The 17,553-nt window shown below is 43.1% G+C and overlaps 1 protein-coding gene across 2 annotated transcripts in view; it reads right to left on the reverse strand.

Moving 5' to 3' along the window:
• Positions 1 to 16,642: 16,642 nt before the first annotated feature.
• Positions 16,643 to 17,553, reverse strand: part of RO60 (Ro60, Y RNA binding protein) — a 119,559-nt gene continuing 118,648 nt past the window's right edge. For both annotated transcript variants that reach the window (XM_053468631.1, XM_053468630.1), the window contains 2 exons: positions 17,304 to 17,450; positions 16,643 to 17,189 (listed from right to left, as the gene is read on the reverse strand). In XM_053468631.1, coding sequence (XP_053324606.1) covers positions 17,037 to 17,189; positions 17,304 to 17,450 — 300 coding nt within the window. In that variant the 3' untranslated portion in view covers positions 16,643 to 17,036. The remainder of the gene's footprint in view (positions 17,190 to 17,303; positions 17,451 to 17,553) is intronic.

The raw sequence follows: 17,553 nt of genomic DNA on the forward strand, positions 1-17,553 counted from the left end.
ATAGATGATATGATAGAAAAGTGTTAGAATTTCTTTTAAACTCTACAGAAATAAAGCGTCCCTGTCTTATCCCCACAAAATGTCTGAGGCCTTCAGACAACTTTATTAAGACAAACAAGAAGAACAGTGAACAGTGAAATCTGAAAACAGCACCACTGATGGAGCATTATACAATATCTCACAAAAGTGAGTACATTATTTTATTTTATCTTTTCAGGTGATAACTGAAGAAATGTCACTCTGCTACAATGTAAAGTAGTAAGTGTACAACCTGTATAACAGTGTAAATTTGCTGTCCTCTCAAAATAACTCAACACACAGCCATTAATGTCTTCTATCTTGGCAACAAAAGTGAGTACACCCATAAGTGGAAATGTCCTAAGTGTCAACATTTGGTGTGGTCATCATTATTTTCCAGCACTGCCTTAACTCTCTTGAGCGTGGAGCTCACCAGAGTTTCACAGGTTGCCACTGGAGTCCCCTTCCACTCCTCCATGACTACATCATGGAGCTGGTGGATGTTAGAGACCTTGCGCTTCCCCACCTTCCGTTCCTGCTGTTACTCTGCTTCTCTTCTACGTTTCTCCGGAACGAACAAAAAAACGGACTCTTCGTGTTTGTTTTCATGTTCACCCGAAGACGAATGCACAAGTCTAGTTCTTAACACCAGGTGTATGCACCACTCTACAGGTCACATTCAGACCCAAACACCGCAATAAGACATAAGAGGCGGACCAGTGGAGGGGAGGATATTATTAATATCATGAACCACCCCCAAGTTGTCACAATGGAACAATACCCGCCTTTCCCTGAGAAGGTCACCCCACAACTCCACTGCCACCAGTATGGGAAAAACCTCCAGGAACACCGAGTTCCTCGTAAGCCCTGAGCCCCTCCAAGAGTCCGGCCACCCCTCGGTATACCACCGCATGCCCAGGATAGCCCCAAACCCCACGGACCCGGCAGCATCCGTATAAAGATGCAGCTGGGCGTTCAAGCCTGCTAGTTGGACCGACCCGCCTCATTATCTACCCCCCTCTCCCTCGTTTCTCACTATCTACCCCTGTCATGACCCTGGTAAGCAGGTCGGGTAGGAGCCCAGTCGCAGGGGATACAAGGGGTTCTGTCTGTACCCCACGATGCATGACGGCTAGTGGGATGGTACAGACAGGTGCAATGAAACACAGTACAGGCAGAATACTTTGAAAGGTACTGTATTAATGAAGGTAACAGGAACAGCAAGTACAGGTAGTAAGTCTCTAGGGAGGATGCCCACTGGCAGGGCGGACGGCAGGATGCCCACTGGCACGGCGGACGGCAGGATGCCCACTGGCAGGGCTGACGGGTACGGAGGCCCACTGGCAGGGCGGACGGGTACGGAGGCCCACTGGCAGGGCGGACGGGTACAGAGGCCCACTGGCAGGGCGGACGGGTACAGAGGCCCACTGGCAGGACGGACGGGTACGGAGGCCCACTGGCAGGGCTGACTGGTACGGAGGCCCACTGGCAGGGCTGACTGGTACGGAGGCCCACTGGCAGGGCTGACGGGTGGTTCAGGTACAGGCACGGGTTCAGGTACAGGCACGGGTTCAGGTACAGACACGGGTTCAGGTACAGGCACGGGTTCAGGTACAGGCACGGGTTCAGGTACAGGCACGGGTTCAGGTACAGGCACGGGTTCAGGCACAGGCACAGGCACAGGCACAGGCACGGGCACGGGCACGGGCACGGGCACGGGCACGGGCACAAGGCCAAAGCAGAGCGGTCCAAACACTCTAATGCAAAGGCCCTGACTAAAGGGCAGGGCAGGGCAGGTTTATATTGGACAGGTTCAACTTCAGACTCAGCTGTACCTGATTATCTGATCCTGAGCACTCCAGAGGGGGGAGGGTGGCCACTAGTGGTAGCAACTGGACATAACAGCAAAATAATTATGCATGGTCCGGGCTAGCAGGGTGGAATCCTGACAACCTCCCTCATATTCCGGCACTGCGACGGAGTTAGAGGCCTCACGGAGGAGACTGAGGTGCGCCAAGCAGTTGCTAGGCGCCCCTCTCTCTCCTCTGCATCAAAAAAGTGATGAGGTGGAACGCCCCCGCCCCGCCTAGGTACGCTACTGGGTATGGGTACCAAAATTAGACACAAAGACCAATCTGTTCTGAGGATCCCTATATGTTTTAGATAACAGATCTACTCTAGATGTTTTCTTAGCCAATCTATATGTATCATCCAATAAATTTGGGGCATAACCCAAAAGGAACACATTTCAGAGGGACCTGAATGATTATAATCGTGGGCAGGTATATAACTGGCACAATGATCAATGCCATGTAAGATTTACATCTCCCCTACCTCGGATGACTGGAACCATGTCTACCCGACGATCCGTAAGACAACCGGAAGTGGATATGTCGGATGAATCCACTATTTCGACGGCGTCTTCTTTTTTAGGGAAGAAAGCGGTGTCCTCCACACTCCGAAGAGAATTAGATGGGGGGCAGAAAACATCAACGCACCCAGAAGAAACAAGCGGACTTTCTTTTTGTCCTACTAAGTATGTTAAACCTTTTCAGATGAAAATGTATACATTCCGGTTTTTTAGGGATATTAAACCTAAAATGTTCTTTTCTAAAATTTCATACCGGGCCAATGGGACTAGCCAGGACAATGTGGCAGTTAAAATACAACAATATGGTTTGAAAAATAAAAATAAATTCATGCCTCAGGTAAATGATGCTCCAGTTGAAACGTTTATTAAACTAGTAGAGATGGAGCTTGATACACTTATGTCACCAACATTTTAATAGAAAAGGATATAATATTTCCAAATTGGATAAACAAGCCAGTTGACGAGGGGGGTTCACTTGTGGTAATGAATCAGATTGACTATGTTGAAGAAATTGAAAATCAGCTTAGTGATAGTGTGAACTTAATGCAGATCCTCTTCCAAAGAATAAAAGGAAAATATTTGGTGTTGTGAATAATGCAGCACAGGATTATGTTATTGATGGAGTTTAAAAGGATTTTTGGATTAAAGAATTTCCAATGACACCTGTACTTTATATTTTACTTAAGGTGCATAAATCACTGAACTGACCCCCTGGTAGGCCCATTGTAGCGGGGGTAGTCCATTATCTTTTTAGATAGGATTTTTTGCCCTTTTCTCATTCAGATTCCTTCATATTTGATTGATACCACTGATTTGTTAAAATCACAGACATTATTTAAGTGACCTTTGATGTAGCAAGTCTTTATACCTCCACTCCCCATGTGGATGGTTTAAACGCTATGGAAACAGCGGCTAGGAAATTGGGATATGATGGGACCTCTTTAAAATTTTTGATGGACTTACTATATTTGGTCTTATATGAAAGCTGTTAATCCTGTTAGCACCTGTAAGATCTATGTCCTAGCCATTGTCTATTTCAATTCAATTATATGTCTGTCATCATTCTATGTCTACCTCCCCAATTAATGTAATTATTTATGTCTCATGTAATTCTGTCCTTCCCCAGATATTGTGTTACAGGATGTGAATTACTTCCTTCCTGATATGGTAATTAGATCCTGTGACATTTGTCTTGCCCTTTTCTTACTTGTATATATAGTTTGTGTGTTTGGTTCAAATAAAGGATTTCCTGTTTTACCTCAATACGAGTCTCGTCTTGTTATTGTGGAAAGCCCCAGTGCTGCCCTTGTCAGGGCGGCAAAGCACTGTATTGCTATGCTTCTGTATACTACAGTGTCGCCGAGGTTCCCGAAGAGCTATGATTCCTGCTGTCTCCGACGCTAGCCCTGCCTGACGGTTGAAGTTTCTTGTTCCCGGTGGCCATGGGGAGAAGAAAGGAGCGTCTGGCGGTGTACGGGTCGTTTCAAGTAAACACTGTTTTTCTGATTTTCTTTGTCAATTGTCCCTCCAATTGAAACTCCTAAGACCTTTTCCCATTTGTTGCAGTCTGAGTAATACCCCCATCTGTGTAAGCAAAGGTTTCCATAGTTGCTCAAAAGTATATTACTGTAATCCATAATAGGTGCCAAATACAATAACACTGGTATGACCTGCACGCAATAGACAGTGCCTTGCAAAAGGGGGGGGGGGCGGGACGTGCAGTAGCGTACCTAGCGGGGGGTGGGGGGGCGGTCCGCACCGGGTGCCGCTCATCAGAGGGGTGCCAACTTGCCGGCACCCGGCACCCCTCCAGAGACGGACAGTAATGTCCGCCGCTGGAGGAGCAGGCTCGCAAGGGAGCGGTATCGGAGGTCTTTAACAGACCACCGGCTCCCTTGAGTGATTTTAAGCCGGTTCAAGGATCTCCCTTGAACCCGGCTTAAAATCACTCGAGGGAGCCGGAGGTCTGTTAAAGACCTCCGATACCGCTCCCTTGTGATCCGCGCGGCAACAGCTGTTGTGCGCCGGGGTTTGTTGTCAGATCCCGGTGCACAACACTGAAGCCGCGCCCACCGCTGTCCGTGCCCTCTGAACCCCGTGCCCTCGGAAGAAGACAGAAGAACTGAAGAAGAAGAGGAGCGAAGAGCAGGAAAAGGAGCTGTAAGGAGAAAAGAGGAAAGGTAGGAAAACATACAGTGAGAGTGGATTGGTGTATGTGTGTGGATTGGTGTATGTGTGTGGATTGGTATATGTGTGTGGATTGGTATGTGTGTGTGGATTGGTATGTGTGTGGATTGGTATATATGTGTGGATTGGTGTATGTGTGTGGATTGGTGTATGTGTGTGGATTGGTATGTGTGTGGATTGGTGTATGTGTGTGGATTGGCATGTGTGTGGATTGGTATGTGTGTGGATTGGTGTATGTGTGTGGATTGGTATATGTGTGGATTGGTATATGTGTGGATTGGTATGTGTGTGGATTGATGTGTGTGTGGATTGGTGTATGTGTGTGGATTGGTGTATGTGTGTGGATTGGTATGTGTGTGGATTGGTATGTGTGTGGATTGGTGTATGTGTGTGGATTGGTATGTGTGTGGATTGGTGTATGTGTGTGGATTGGTGTATGTGTGTGGATTGGTATGTGTGTGGATTAGTATATGTGTGTGGATTGGTATGTATGTGGATTGGTATATATGTGTGGATTGGTATGTGTGTGGATTGGTATATGTGTGTGGATTGGTATATGTGTGGATTGGTATGTGTGTGGATTAGTATATGTGTGGATTGGTATGCGTGTGGATTGGTATGTGTGTGGATTGGTATGTGTGTGGATTGGTATGTGTGGATTGGTAAATGCGGATTGGTAAGTGTGTGAGAGTGATGGGTGTTATGCTGTACCATTTCCAATGTATTTTTCATTATATAATTATGCTCTAAAGTACATCATAACTCCCATCACTCTATACTGTTCCATACAGTGGCAGAGCTGGGAGACAGAGGCCTTGCACCCCCAACGCAGGACTCCTGAAAGGTAAGTAGTTACTAAGCAGGTATGTTAAATAATTTGTTTTTGGTTTATTAAATACAATTATATATTGCAATTATACATTTTTGTAGTTTAAACTATAAATTGCGCAAAATTATGTTTTTTTGTCGAAGTGACACACCACGCCAGTTATGCTCGATTTTTTGCCGATTTTTGACACACCACGCCAAAAAGGTTGCCCATCACTGATCTACACCATATGCATACCCAGATCAGAGAGTTCACTGACGAAGACTGTTCTGAGGGCCTACATCAAACCCGAATAAAGCCACAGAAGGGGCTGCACTCCTTCAGACAAATGCACCAAATGCCAAAGCAGATCTCATCCACCGCCTATGGCAATGTCCCTGCAGACTTCTTGGAGGCAGTTACAAAGTTTTGCAACATTCACCCTCAAAATCACACTGAGCCTCGACCCTGAATATGCCCTATTCGGAATTCTAAGTAATACTAGAAGGGAAAAAATGCAACACATATTAGGGGCGGTTGCGCTAATTCAGAATGTCGTCGTTGATGGCACAAAAAACTAAAGAAACACACGCAGAGTGGTCTATAACTCTGTGGTAAGAATATATTAACTCTCACACACGGAAGGTAGTCAAATCAACATTCTATACCATCTCCTGGTATATGGCAAACTACTTCAACAGCAAGAACCTATACTGGAATAATCGAGGGTGTACCTAACACGATTATACTTGAAAGCATGTATCGAGTGTACAATTTTCACAATCCGCTAGTAGGAGGCGAGGGACAGGGGGCAGGGAGGGGAGAGAGGGGTGCGGTGAGGTGGAGGGGAGAGTAACTTGGATGCAGTGGGAGATGGGAGGTAGCTGATAATATGCCTATATATCTATACGTTGACGAGTGGGATGTTAACCATCTCTCAACCCAGGTGGCACACGAGGACTCCCCTGGATGTTTTGGTGCAATATACCCTCTTATTATTATTAATATTGGGATGCTGATTCAACATAACATACAAGTCTTTTTATGTTTTTTGTTTTTTTTACGGCAGCTCAAGGGGGGGGTAATAGGGTGTGACAGACACAGACGGTTCGGTCATCTAACGGCTTTGGATACTGGGCTCCTTTGCTAGCTAAACAGGGAGGGGGTGAACCTCTTTGTTGGAAGTCTTACGATATGATGCAAGAGTTGGTTACTTATATAAGAGGCAAACTACACCCTAGATACCAAACTACAATTTTGTAGATGAACATATACATATCACTAACAGGACAGAAACACACGACCATTTGACAGAGACAAGTTGACACATAGTTCGGGTTTTTAGCGATATGTTTATTACAACATAGCACTATATCTGTCACCAGAGTAGAATCGTCATATATGATATATGTAACTGACATGCAAATTAGCCTTCTTTTTGTTATCATTCTACATATTCATGTTTGAAGTGATGTTGTATTCATTCTTGTCTGAGAATAAAGAAAAAGAGAAATAAAAAAAGAAAGAAAGGCCAGATTAGACTTTGCCAAAAAACATCTAAAAAAAACCAGCCCGGTTCTGGAACAGCATTCTTTGGACAGATGAAATCAACCTGTACAAGATGGGAAGAAAAAAGTATGGAGAAGTATGACTTGGAATGGCTCATGATCTGAAGGATACCACATCATCTCTAAAACATGGTGGAGGGAGCAGAGCCGGCCTTTGGGGTGTGCGACCTGTGCGACCGCACAGGGCGCCACTCTCCAGGGGGCGCCGCCGCGGGGTCCGCTGCCGCCAGTAGCGTACCTAGCGGGGGGGGTTGGGGGCAGTCCGCACCGGGTGCCGCTCATCAGGGGGGCACCCGGCACCCCTCCAGAGACGGACAGTAATGTCCGCCGCTGGAGGAGCAGTGCTTCAGTGCTGTGCGCCGGGATCTGACAACAAACCCCGGCGCACAGCAGCTGTTGCCGCGCGGATCACAAGGGAACGATATCGGAGGTCTTAAACAGACCTCCGGCTCCCTTGAGTGATTTTAAGCCGGTTCAAGGATCTCCCTTGAACCCGGCTTAAAATCGCTCAAGGGAGCCGGAGGTCTGTTTAAGACCTCCGATATCGTTCCCTTGTGATCCGCGCGGCAACAGCTGCTGTGCGCCGGGGTTTGTTGTCAGATCCCGGCGCACAGCACTGAAGCCGCGCCCACCGCTGTCCGTGCCCTCTGACCCGGAAGAAGACAGAGAGGACAGAAGAACTGAAGAAGAGGAGCGAAGAGGAGGAAAAGAAGCTGTAAGGAGAAAAGAGGAAAGGTAGGAAAGCATTCAGTGAGAGTGAGAGTGGATTGGTATGTGTGGATTGGTATGTGTGTGGATTGGTATATGTGTGCATGAGTATATGTGTGGATTGGTATATATGTGTGGATTGGTATATATGTGTGTGGATTGGTATATATGTGTGTGGATTGGTATATATGTGTGTGGATTGGTATATATGTGTGTGGATTGGTATATATGTGTGTGGATTGGTATATATGTGTGTGGATTGGTATATGTGTGTGGATTGGTATATATGTGTGGATTGGTATATATGTGTGGATTGGTATATGTGTGGATTGGTATATGTGTGGATTGGTATATGTGTGGATTTGTATATGTGTGGATTAGTATGTGTGGATTAGTATGTTTGGATTGGTATGTGTGTGGATTGGTATATATGTGTGGATTAGTGTATATGTGTGGATTGGTATATGTGTAGATTGGTATGTGTGTGGATTGGTATACGTGTCGTGTGGATTGGTATACGTGTGGGTTGGTATACGTGTGGATTGGTGTATGTGTGGATTGGTAAATGTGTGGATTAGTATATGTGTGGATTGGTGTATACGTGTGGATTGGTATATATGTGTGGATTAGTATATGTGTGGATTGGTAAGTGTGTGAGAGTGATGGGTGTTATGCTGTACCATTTCCAACGTCTTTTTCATGATCTAATTATGCTCTAAAAGTAAATCATAACTCCCATCACTCTTTACTGTTCCATACAGTGGCAGAGCTGGGAGGCAGAGGCCTTGCACCCCCACCGCAGGACTCCTGAAAGGTAAGTGAACTTCAAAGAGGGAAAGGGTAGATAGTTAGGAGGGGGTAGATAGGGAGAAGGGAGTGAGGCAGGGGAAAGGGGGTAGATAGGGAGAAGGGAGTGAGAAGGGGTAGATAGGGCAGAAGGGAGTGAGAAGGGGTAGATAGGGCAATCATACTCCTATCATGCCAAGTCTGCGAGTACATCCTGGAATCTGGGTATGCCTGGGCATGATAGGAATGTGATTGCTGTTAATCATATATATATATATATATATATATATATATATATATATATATAATATTGTTATTTAATTGTTTTGTCATATTTTGGTGTGTTACTTACTTTAAATAAAAGTGTTAGATTTCTTTATGGTGTGGGGGGGTCATATTCGGTTTTGGCCAGGTAAACGCTGCACTTTCGGTTTCAGTCCAGAATTCGTTTCGGTGCATCCCTACTACTAAGCCAGACAATGAAGTGGTAGGCCTACACCACATCAATGTTTGGTGTAGTATATAGTGATTGGGGTTTTGTTACAAGTTTTTATTCCTTTCTTTTTTTGTGATGGGGGGGCGCCAGAGGAGTAGTCCGCACAGGGCGCCAGAACACCTAAGGCCGGCTCTGGGAGGGAGTATGATGGCATGGGCATGCATTGCTTCCAATGCCACTGGGTCACTAGTGTTTATTGATTGTGTGACAGGAGACAGAAGCAGCAGGATGAATTCTGAAGTGTATATGGATATATTGTCTGCTCAGGTTCAGCCTAATTCAGCAAAGTTGATTGCACAGTGCTTCATTTTACAGATGGACAATCATACTGCGAAAACAACCCAGGAGTTGGAATATACTACGATGGCCAAGTCAATAACCTGACCTCAAGCAATAGCATGCATTTCTCTTGCTGAAGACAAAACTTAAGGCAGAAAGACCCACAAACAAATAAAAACTAAAGACAGCTGCAGAAATGACCTGGTAAAGCATCAAAAAGGAGTAAACTATCGTCATACTAAAATGACCCAACTAACACAACACTAAAAAAAATAAAAACATGTCGAATGATGTTTGGACAGCTTTACCACATATTGCTACACTGTACGCTGTGACCTGCATTCATGAATATAATTTCTCTATGTACAACATTCAGCATCACCTACCGTAGCTGTTATTACATGCTATGAATGTTTTTATCACACTGTGCCTCTACTGGTTGTACAATTGTCTCATTATCTATTCTATGTGCAAATGTCGACATCAATAAACAGATTTACAAAAAAAAAAGAGAAAACACAGCGTTTGGTGATATCCATTGTGTTCCAATTACATTTGCTCCTGTAATAAGGGGACTATGTATGGAAATAGTTGCAATTCCTAAATGTTTTATGCAATATTTTTGTTCAACTCCCCAAATTAAAGCTGAAAGTCTGCACTTCAATTGCATCTCAGTTGTATGATTTTAAGTCCATTGTGGCGGCATACAGAGCCAAAATTATGAAAATTGTGTCAGTGTCCAAACATTTCGGGACCTAACTGCATATTCCTTCAACTTCAGCTATGCATGTTTTGCACCTTGACGTGGCGGGTGAGCTTAATTATGCTTTGGCCAATTCATATAACCAAAACCTCTCATTTATATTATGTTTATATATTTGTTGCCAACTTTATTAGGGTAAGAAGCGCAGACAGTTTTTGTTTCTTGTATACATTGTACAGCCAATACACTGTTTCTTGCAGCATGCTTACACCTGTTTGGTAGGCCTCGTATTACACATTTGTATTATTAGAGCGTGAGACTAGCTTAGCGCACCGACACTTTCTTTTCCCTGTTTGCACATATTTGAGGTTGTTGGCTCCTCATCAGTCTGGTTGCAGCTTGCTGTCCAGGGGTTAATGGGGAGGAGGTTTAATTGCACCTCCCCCAACACATTAATAAGGTTTTGGTAGCAGTATAAACTGCTTTGTGTGCCCACTATGTAGGAGGTGAGAGTAGGTTCTCACCCTATTGAGAGTGTGCCTTGACATGGCGGGTGAGCTTAATTATGCTTTGGACAAATTAATATAACCAAAACCTTTCGTTTATATTATATTTATATATTTGTTGCCAACTTTATTAGGGTAAGAAGCGCAGACAGTTTTTGTTTCTTGTATACATTGTACAGCCAATACACTGTTTCTTGCAGCATGCTTACACCTGTTTGGTAGGCCTCGTATTACACATTTGTATCATTTGAGCCTGAGACTAGCTTAGCGCACCGACACTTTCTTTTCCCTGTTTGTATATATTTGAGGTTGTTGGCTCCTCATCAGTCTGGTTGCAGCTTGCTGTCCAGGGGTTAATGGGGAGGAGGTTTAATTGCACCTCCCCCAACACATTAATAAGGTTTTGGTAGCAGTATAAACTGCTTTGTGTGCCCACTATGTAGGAGGTGAGAGTAGGTTCTCACCCTATTGAGAGTGTGCCTTGATGTGGCAGGTGAGCTTAATTATGCTTTGGCCAATTCATATAACCAAAACCTCTCATTTATATTATGTTTATATATTTGTTGCCAACTTTATTAGGGTAAGAAGCGCAGACAGTTTTTGTTTCTTGTATGTTTTGCACCCTCATATGCAAATCTGTACAGGAATGTTTGGGAGGAACATTGTTTGTTTGTTTAATTCTGATAATCCATTTTTGAAATATATATTGGACAAATTATAGATGATTTACTTTTTGTGTGGAAAGGTGACTAATTTATAAAATTATTTATTATGTTAATCTCATGTTTACTTATGATACACACCCAGATATTATCTCTTCTTTTTAGATCTTGAGTTGATAGTTGTGGAATGCAGAATGACTACTAAAACATATCGTGAAAAGGTGGCAGGTAATACCATTTTGCATGCCAGCAGCTGTCATCCACACAATACTTTTAAAGGAATCCCTGTGGAACAGTTTATCTGGTTGAGGAGAAAATGTAGTGATACATTAAGTTTTGAAGAAGAAGCACATGACTTGGTTGAAATTGAGAGGTTATAAAAAAAAAATAGTGATACGTGAAATTACTCATCGCTACTATTTTGTAACTCTCGTAATATCACCATTTTTGTTCTTTCACATATACGCTCAGAAAAATAAACATGGTGCAACTGCAAAGTGGATGTGAATGGTTAAATAAAAAGTGTGAAAATGCTCCTAGTAAAATACTTTGGGGTGCTATTTTGCCCCAGCATACCACATTTTTAAAAAGTGTTGTAGTTTTGTTTAGAAACAGCGATGCCCGTCATTTAAAGACATAGCATAAACACAAAACACTACTCTGGTCATTTAGAGCAAACATGGTAAAAAAACACAACAATCCTGGTCCTAAAGGGGTTAATTAAAATGAGGTGTACTGGATCTTTAATTTGGCCACTAGAAAACTCCTTGGTTTAAACTCAGAGTATGATGTATCTTTTTTTTTTTTTACATTTTTTATTTACCCAGATTAATATCAGATGTGTTTACCCCATTAGGGTTTCTTTTATATTTTAATTTGATGTGTTTAGATGACTCTCCTTCAGATAAGTAGTTTCCTCTACCTTATGATCGGTCATGGGAAGCCTATTAGTGAATGCATCATGTGATTATATTTATTTTAATTGGTGGGTATATTTAACCATGTACCACAATGAGAAAGCTAACTTTTGATAAAGCACCTTTCAGTGTAAAGTTCGTTAAGCAGGTTCCCTTTATTGTGGCTATAGTGGGTTATTTCCCCGTCTCCCTTCTATGCCCCTCTGTTTTCTCTTCCTTGATGGCGGCCATGTTGGGGAGGAACTTGTGTCTCACATGATCGCGCCGCCATTTTTGTTGGGCTGGCTTTGTGGCAGCCATCATGCTAGGTTACCTAACTGGCTTCACGTTAGTCTGGTGGCCATCTTGTTTTTTTCAATTCAATTAAATTTTTTTACTTTTTCAGTTACTTTGGAGCAGTTTATTCTCCTCTTCATCAATGGGTGAGCCCCCTGTCTAATTGGGATCCTTTGCCCACTCAGCTAGGTGCCCGCTGCCACCTCTGGCTGTTGTCCTTTGTGGAAGAGCCCCATATACTGGCCCTTTGGCCTCTGTGTGGCCTGCAGGCCCTAGGATGAGCTCCAATCTGATTCCTGGCCCTCTGGTATTCTGCTGCCCCTGGGTGATCCTCTACCTGGGACCTCTTTCACCAGCTCCTGCTTTATTATTTCTAAGTGTCAGGGTAGTCCCCTGCAGCCTAGGTCCTCCTCGGAGACCTGTTTTCTCAGGGTGCCCCTCTACTGAACCCTATAGTACTCAGTACTCGTGCCATAATACACAGTGAGCCCCTGCATAGAGCATGATGTCCCAAGCAAGTGAGAACTTCCAGGATGTGTTCCTGGTCTGGCTGGAGACCAAGCTATAGGCAGTCTTTACTGAATAAAGTGTGAGCCAGCATTCCGTCTGGTACTCCTGAGCAGGTGTCCCCCCGCTCCTTCAAAGCCAACGAAGGTCCACTCAGATTCAGAATCTGACAGGTCAGAGGGTGAGCCCCCGCCAGCAAAACACCTGTGAAAGGGCAATAGTGCCTCTGCAGGTAAAGGCAAAAGCCCCTGCCAAGCACCCTAAACCAGCTGCAGCCTTAGCGACCCCGAGGGGCCCCACCCATTCCTTGGTTGAGGAAGAGTTATCAGAGGGGCCTTTAATCATTTGGACGATGGACGGCATCTATCTGTGGAGGAACCTGCTGACGGCAAGCGATTGGTTTGCAAAACTAGACCTGAAAGACGCCTACCTATGGTCCCCATCCATCAGGACTGTTGCAGATTCCTCCAGTTTCACTGGCAAGGTCATGTCTGTCTATTCAAGCCTCTTTTCAAGTTCCCCATCGTGCTTCACAAAGCTCCTCAAGCCAATCATGGCTGTCTCCAGGGTGCAAGGGATTAATTCCATCATTTATCTCAACGATTTCCTCCTGTTTGCCCAGCAGAAGGCCATTCTTCTGGACCAAACAGACGCTGTACCAACTGGGTTTCGTAGTTAAGTCCGCCAAGTCAGAGCTGACCCCTTGTCAGAAGATCTTCCTGGACTTTGAAATCCACTTCGTGGCATCTCTGCTGCTTCTTCCTACTTCCAAGATATCTGCCATTAAGAAACAGATACTGTCATTGCTCAGGCAGCAGGTCTGTCCCTTCCGGAAGCTCGCTCAGATAGTGGGCCTCCTCTCAATGGTGGCTTTGCTACATGAAAGCGTGAAACAGCCTGCATGATCTATCTGCCAAAGGAAGCCCTATTGGTCTACCAAGCTATTCTAGTCGGCAATTTCTAGGGCTTACGCTAGTTTGTCAGGGGAACCAGCAAGCAAGGATAAGTTGGTTTGTTGCTTGCTCAGAGGCGTTCAGTTGGCCAGATCCCCGTTGTCATGATTCCCTTTGGGATGTTTCCATCTTGTTGGATTTCCTTTGCACATGGCCAGACAATGACCAGCTGTCACCGAGGCAGCTCTTGGCTAAACTCACCCTGATTTTGTGCCTTTTCTTGTTTTGTAGGGTTTCCGACATCCAGGCCTTGGAACGAAATGTCCTTTTCGCCCGAAGGCATTACCTTTGCAGTGTGTATTAGCGTCAGTCTCGTACTCCTATCTTAAGGGGGATCCTTAAATTGTGTGTGGCTAGGTGCCTTTGCTCTTACCTGGTGTGCATGGCCATTACGGCTGGTGTCTTCACCCACCCAGGCTCTCTGGATTCGGTGGTTGCTGTCTGTAAGAAATCATTTTTATACTTTTTATTTTGTTCTGCACATTTTAGGCCTGAATGCAACTTGAGTGCTAGGAACGTATGGTATCGATTATGTGACGTAGCTTAGAGGGTCTTCTGTGGAATGCCGGTGTATCATGACTGCTCCAACAGGATTCCTTAACATATAGCCTAACCAAATGTAAAGGGGTATAAATATGCATGGTTACAAGGGCAAGGTCTCTTTCCACGCTCACATCTTCATCTCATCAAGAATACTGAGCCTATAGTACCTTTTATCACCATTTGTTCCAGCATCGGTACTGTATGTATTGATAATTTGTTATCGAATAAACCTGCTTAATAAGACATAGAAGCTATGGTCTTGGTTGCTGTTTGGTCACTGGAGAAGTTTAGATATTCAAGACAAAGACAAACATTGAGGGATTCTTTGGGGCACATTCGGTCAGACATTTTGAGGGCGGCTAACTGGTCTTGTGTTTCCACGTTCCATACCTTTTTTTGCCCCTTATCTTCTGCAGCTTTGGCATTGGTGTCAGAACATTAAAACTGCAAATATGAGCCTGCCTTAAAATTGGAAATTATTCTAGCCTTGGTGTCAGAATAAATGAAATTTTAATAAATTACTTTTTTTCTTGGGGTTTTTGTATGGGTTCAGTCTTTAGGAGGGCCTCTTGGGGCCTTCTGTCTATAACCTATGGTTATTTTATGTTTTCAGTCACGTTATGTATGTTATGTTTGCCTCCTCAGTGGAAGTACTGTTTGCTGTCAAGGAGGTCATCCGGATACATGTACAATAGGTTTGAGGCATCATGCCAACTCTACTTGTATTTGTTAACATTTTTGGAGACAAGTGGAGTTTGAATGATACCTTTACTGGCTAACTGAGTTAATATAGATTGCAAGCTTTCAAGACCTCTCAGGTCCCTCCATCAGGCATGTTATAAAGGTATCATTCAAACTCCACTTGTCTCCTGTAATTCTACAGCTAACACGGTACCAACTCTCATCTTTTATAAACATTTTTGGATAACTTAGTCAACTTGGTCCTAAGTAACATCTGCAAAACACATTTCTGTTTGTTTCCAAGCGTAAAATGTGAGACTCTCTGCATTGTTTTATATAGCTCAATACCACGTCACTTTCCAATGTCCTTCCCAATTTGCTTTCCTATCATACCAAGAAGGCTACTTAAGAGTGCGTATCCGGGTTAGTAAGCATGGCATAGGATGTTGAGATGTACCCACGAAGGTATAAAGTCTGAGCGCCTAATTGTATGAGTGCAGGAGATTAAATAAAATAAAAAATGGGCATTGACCCTAATGATGCATATTGTAAAAACAAAGAAACACCATATGTCGGGGGTTGGCAAATTTGGTTTGTAGGAGCCAGTTTTGTTTTGCAATCACAATGATCAAATAACCCAGCACCATCTCCATTGTCTTTGAGAGATCTGTCTCGATTTGGGGGCTTTGTACTGAGATTGAGCAGATAAATAGGAAAAATCAATATGGCAAAAACGCTAAATGGATGTTCATAATATTCATAGACACTACATGTCCTTAACTGTAAAGAAACATCAGACCGATAGGTAGCTGAAGAGTCCCAAAAATAGTACATATATGGAAAGGCAGACTAAAACAGTGACCTACTAAGGGGTCTTAGAGGGATAAGTTTTCAGCATCAGAGGGATATTTTAAAAAAACAATGAAAGTCTATGTTAGGAGTACATCATACTTTTTGTTTATTTGTTTTAGGTCAAGATTCTAACTTTGCAGTTATGACTAACCTTTTAATCATACACAAACTTTGTAATTCAATGACTCCAATTATAGCATTTTTGAACTGTGGAATCTATGCAGGGCAAAATGTCATGATGTTATGTGCTGTGAAAGTCTTGCCTACAGAAACCAAAGAAGCTATCTTTCCCTAAATTTTCTTATGATCAAGATCAAGCACCTAGGGCCCCAAAAAGATAGACTTCAGATTTTTCAGAGCCACAAGACATTGTTACAAAATTGTTTATAAATATTAAGAAATACATGTACATATTATAAATTATTCATATGTACAGTGATGTACTTCAGTTGAAGGGGTAGTCAGTCCTGGGTGCCACTCATCAGGTAGGTACCAAAATTCCAAAATTGTTCATAAATGGCTGATTGGAGGAATTGCTCTGGAACTTCAGGTACCAAACACCCCTGGGATTGAAGGGGTTAATAATGCTGAAATACACACTGAAGCCATATTTTTTTTCACTATGGTTATTCTAAGTTTGGTATGCAAATTAGTATGTTTTGCTTCTAGGATTGCATACTGCTGCTAAGTTATTTTTATATACTGTAAAAATGTGGTGTCCTACGTTATGATAACTTACATAATACACACAGGACGTTTAGGAGAAAATATGCAGCAATCACCGGGACAATTCATTTGGTTTCGAAAACAATTGCTCCATCTTTTTCAACTTAGCCACTTTATTTGCTCTATTAAAAGATGTCCCACTGAAGAGAAGAGTGGTGTTTTACCAGTATATCAATATAAACATTGTATTAGACAACATCTAGCCTTGCTTATTTCGCAATGTGAATACATCTATTTTTTAGGAAAAGGTGTGTAAAAATACCTGGCTACAGTGGTAAAAACTTCAAATCTAGTAAAGCAACAATGGGTCAAACTGCAAAGCAAGACTTTAATTTTGTAAGAAAATATCCCCACATACTATGAAATGTTTAACAAAGGCTATCACGGTAGCCTTTCTAGCTTGAGTTGCTCTGAAGCTTTCCAAATATTAGTATTAAACAATACTACGATATTAAGTGCTTCGTAGCTGTATTGCACTTCTTTGGTGGATTAAATAAAATCAAGGACAAAGTTTCGAATCACATTGAGTGCTGCAGTATCAAAACCACAGATATCTAGCATCCCTCTATCATCTGGATCAGCGATTGTAAATCCATTGGATGTCAATCCACAGACTATCAGTTTAGCGTGAATGCCAGTTTTCTAAGAAAGGAACAAAAACAGATATATAAGTTCAATGCTAATCAACAGAAACTTTTAAAAGTTGGTCCAAATACCAACGGAAGCTATATCACTATAGCATAGAACATTATTTACCTCTCTGTATTGCCTCAAAGCTGTCGCTGGGTGAACATTCTCAATGTTGGTTTCACAATCAGTGAATACTATAAAGACATCCACCAACGTGTTGGTATTCAGTGCCCAAATCATTGGAAGGGCACAATCGGTGCAACCCATTGGAATCTAAAAAAGAAAAAAAAAAAACAACATACATTTTAAGTACATTAAGAAATAATTCGACATAATCTACCTTCCTAATCCCTTAGTGAGTGGATTGTGACTGTTT

The sequence above is a fragment of the Spea bombifrons genome, chromosome 6 (genome assembly GCF_027358695.1).
Source record: "Spea bombifrons isolate aSpeBom1 chromosome 6, aSpeBom1.2.pri, whole genome shotgun sequence".
Taxonomy (NCBI): domain Eukaryota; kingdom Metazoa; phylum Chordata; class Amphibia; order Anura; family Pelobatidae; genus Spea; species Spea bombifrons.